The following is a 3,898-nucleotide window of genomic DNA, read 5'->3' as shown; positions in this document are numbered from 1 at the left end:
GGTAAAGGGGAAATGAAAACAAGGCAAAACCAAAAATATCCAGAAATCTGTTGCCTATAAATCCCTAGTGATGAAGTAAATATGGGCAAATGGAGAGGAAGGTTTATGACAAAACTAAAGAGCACTCCACATGTCCTCAACATGTTTGAAAGCACTGGTTCAAAATTTCTCAAATACACGTAGTCACAGTTGAAGCATTAGACTTCAGGACTTTAGGAAATACTATGCTTCTGGCAGAAGATTTACATTCTTCTTAGATTTGAACCTTTAACCACATTTTGTTCAACAGAAATTTTAAGCTAATGAAATACTTCCATCTGTCACACTTATACCATCTTTATTTGGTTTACACACACAACCAACTTGGATTTTCTTTAAAAAGTACACTATTAAGAAATCTAGTTCTTAGTACAGAAATAGCTACAGACAACCACAAACACACTTCCATTTACTCTTTTTCCTTGTTCCACTCTCCCATTAATACTCAGCTTTCCAGCACACATATTAATCAGAATATTTTGCTTCTGCATAATTCATTGTATAAAAACTGGCTATTGTGGACTTTAAGAACAGTGCACATTATCAATTTACCCATTACAGTTGAAGGGAACCAAAGGATTAACAGTTGTCACTGAGTTTAAAGTTGTGTAAGAGTCAGAGGAAGTATGCATGCTGACAAAGAAAGGCTTTCTCAGTGTTGATCTTTCCAAAATAAAATCTTCATTTAAACTTTTGTTTCCTTCAAAAAGCAAAATCTAACAAAAGGGCTAATTGAATAGAAAGAAGTCCTTTTTTACAGCACTTCTATGTTAATTTAAAAACCAACAAACTGTAAAATACTCACATATCGTACATACATACATACATACATACATACATGTATAGACAGACGAAATCATCCAGAACATAATCACCCTCCCTAATCCCCTCGTGTGGGGGAGAAGGAAAAAAAAATCCTGAATCGACAAATCAAAGTTTTTATTTGCGTGGCCAATTTATCATTTGCACTTTTGCAACCTAACACCCTGTAAGAGGCATAAGCTTTGTTGCACAGGGAATAAAAGCTGCAGCTGCACACTCCCTTCAACAGGCACCCCCACAACACTAACAGGAAACGGAGGTAACAATGACAATACCACAGTCAGAGTCACAAGGTCCACCAGTCAATGAAGTTCATGACAGTGTCTGTAGGGTTCAGCTGAAGAGAGGGTAAACTTCTAAAAAGAAGATCATTTTCCTCCCTCCCCTCTGTTTTATAATGTTGGTGGCTTTAATCCATATTTCTTTGCAACTTCTGTCTGGGCATGGGCAGCATCACAAAGTGAATACAGATGAGCCATCTCCATTTCCGATTTGGCCAGGTTGATAGCTTTGTTGAACATGTCAATGGCTTTCTCCATGTTTCCTCTAAAAATACAATAACAACAAAAAATTATGATTCAGATTCAATAAGCACTTTACACAACACAATACTCAATGAAATTTGTAAGCAATACAAAATGGAGACTGATCACTAAGGTTAAACTACTGGGCTTTAATAAAATGATCTTTTGCCATCAACAAAATAGTGCCTAACCATAAACAAAGTCCTCAATAAATGCTAGCTATTACCTTGAAAACTTTCACTGCCACCCAGTAGGAACAGACTCACAGCTGACCTTCCAGCAGTAAATTTACGGCTGTAAACCACACAGGAGCGAACTATGCATCTTTCTTCCTTGAAGCCACTGGTCATTTTGAATCTCAGAGTGGTATGGCTTTTAGGTTAGCAGTCAATTCCCTATAGACTACACATCAGAGTTCCCTGTTATTACTACCCAACTGTGTTTAGGGAGCTCTGGCGGATCAGTGGTATGGGATTGTGTTGCCAATCTAAAGATACAGGGGCAGAATCCACCAGCTCTGAAAGACAAAGATGGGTAATCTCCTCCTGTGTAATTTCCTGTCTCTGAAAACCTGCTGGAGAGACAACTGTTGGTCAGTTCCAACTTGATGATACTCAACAAAACCCATGATTTTTTTGTTATACCTCTTTTTAGACTGTTTATAGATAAGAGCAGTCCAGCACTATAAAAATTAGGTGACATATTTAAAAAATCCCAATTTTGTTTTTTTCTGTATTTTTGCTTCCTTTTTCTATATCAAGACACTTTGGAGAAGATTTAACATCAGAGAACTATGTGATATTCATGACCTTTCCAATATGTGGAAACTTACCTTTTTAGTTTCTTGGTATCCTCACCCCAGGCCTGTAGCTCCTGGATTTTACTGGATATTCATATGTGAACACACCATTTTGTTTATTACTTATCTACAGGGCCTGGCCAAATCTTTGTCATTCTAAGGCTCAGTTAAAAGGTAATCTCATGAGAAATAATTTCCCCTTCTTTCTCTAAGCACCCCTAGTGTTCTCAGAGTTTTATTGTCATTTTTATGCAATCAGAGACATATTTATTTATACCATAATCTTAATAGTTTCTTGAATGATATCTCTCAATTCTTAGAATTTAGAGCAATGTGTGGTAATTACTCTTTTATTTTTATTTATGATGAGTATGTTTGTTAAGATACATTTAACTCTTCTTATAGTCAATAAATGATTAGGCTTTATATGTCTGCAAAAGCTTTATAAGGCAATCAGCATGCACACCCATGTTTATCGTGGCTTTGTTCATAATAGCAAGGAGTTAGAAACAACCTAAGTGCCCATCAACAAACGAATGGATAGAGAAGCTGTGGTATATTCACACAATGGAATACTATGCTGCACTGAAAAACAAGGAACTCATGCAATATTATTCAAAATGGGTGACCCTGGAGGACATTATGCTCAGTGAAGTATCTGAGTCACAAAAGGACAAATACTACATGGTGCCACTGTTGTAAAACTGGACTGACCTTGGGATTGGGGGGAGACTGAGAAGGATGGGTCCAATAGTGTATACTGCATTGAAACAGATGAGGGAGAAAACTGTTTAAAAGGGGTATGTGATTCGGTATTTTTGTCATAACAGGAGTCCAGAGTGAAGGCTGCATAGTGGAGTGGACCTGGGGGAGGGTTTGTAAAACAATGAAAGAATTTTTCTTTTACTTTTCCAAGAGGGTAGTACATTGGGGGGAGGGTTGGGAGGGGAGAAAAGTGCAACAATGAAAGATTGGAAACCCAAAGTCTCTGTAAATTTTCATTGAAATTAATAATAAATTAAAAAAAATAAGGCAACCAGCATTAACCTGTGCCTATATTAGCATGTATCAACAAATATTTATTAAATACACACTTTATTCCATGTTGGACATAAGAGGTATCTCTGGGGTGACTCTATTTAATCTACTAGTATCATGTATGGCCACAAGTGAGACAGTTAATAGAGTAACTTTTCAAAGAGTGTCTGTATTGTCAGGTTGCAGATCTACTAAATCCTAGGACAACCAGTAATTTTATCTGCCTGCTTACCTATCTGCTGGTAAAGTGGGATCTAGAATGGATTTCTTAATGTACAATTAACATAAAAGACCATCATTCATCTATCCAATTCAGCCCAACCTAGCCCGACTTGGTGATACAAATCTGACACTGATTCACCCACTCTAGTGACCCTACAGGACAAAAGACTGCTGTCCCATAAGGCTTCCTAGGTTGTAATCTTTACGGAAGCAGAATGCCGTGTTACAGCTTTCTCCTGGAAAGCAGCTGATGGTTGGTCTAAATGGTGGACTTTTCAGTTAACAGCTGAGTGTTGAATCACTGTGCCACCAGGGCTTCTTATCTTTTCACTGGTAGCATCTAGAACAAATTCTTAAGGTATAATGAACACTCAGACATTTCATCAAATTTTCTAGCTCAGAGTCTATAACCAAGGATTGACAAGCACCTCAAAAGAACTGTAGATAGAATTTG

The 3,898-nt window shown here is 37.3% G+C and overlaps 1 protein-coding gene across 1 annotated transcript in view; it reads right to left on the bottom strand.

Annotated features, from left to right (window-relative positions):
• Positions 1-994: 994 nt before the first annotated feature.
• The window catches only part of TOMM70A (translocase of outer mitochondrial membrane 70 homolog A (S. cerevisiae)), a 50,441-nt gene continuing 47,537 nt past the window's right edge, over positions 995-3,898 (bottom strand). Inside the window, exon 12 of the mRNA XM_006890020.1 lies at positions 995-1,407. Coding sequence (XP_006890082.1) covers positions 1,254-1,407 — 154 coding nt within the window. The 3' untranslated portion in view covers positions 995-1,253. The remainder of the gene's footprint in view (positions 1,408-3,898) is intronic.

Source organism: Elephantulus edwardii, unplaced genomic scaffold (genome assembly GCF_000299155.1).
Source record: "Elephantulus edwardii isolate Elephantulus edwardi_28Jun2011 unplaced genomic scaffold, EleEdw1.0 scaffold00085, whole genome shotgun sequence".
Taxonomy (NCBI): domain Eukaryota; kingdom Metazoa; phylum Chordata; class Mammalia; order Macroscelidea; family Macroscelididae; genus Elephantulus; species Elephantulus edwardii.
The sequence above is the reverse complement of the archived record's forward strand: the minus strand, read 5'-3'. Positions and strand labels throughout refer to the sequence as shown.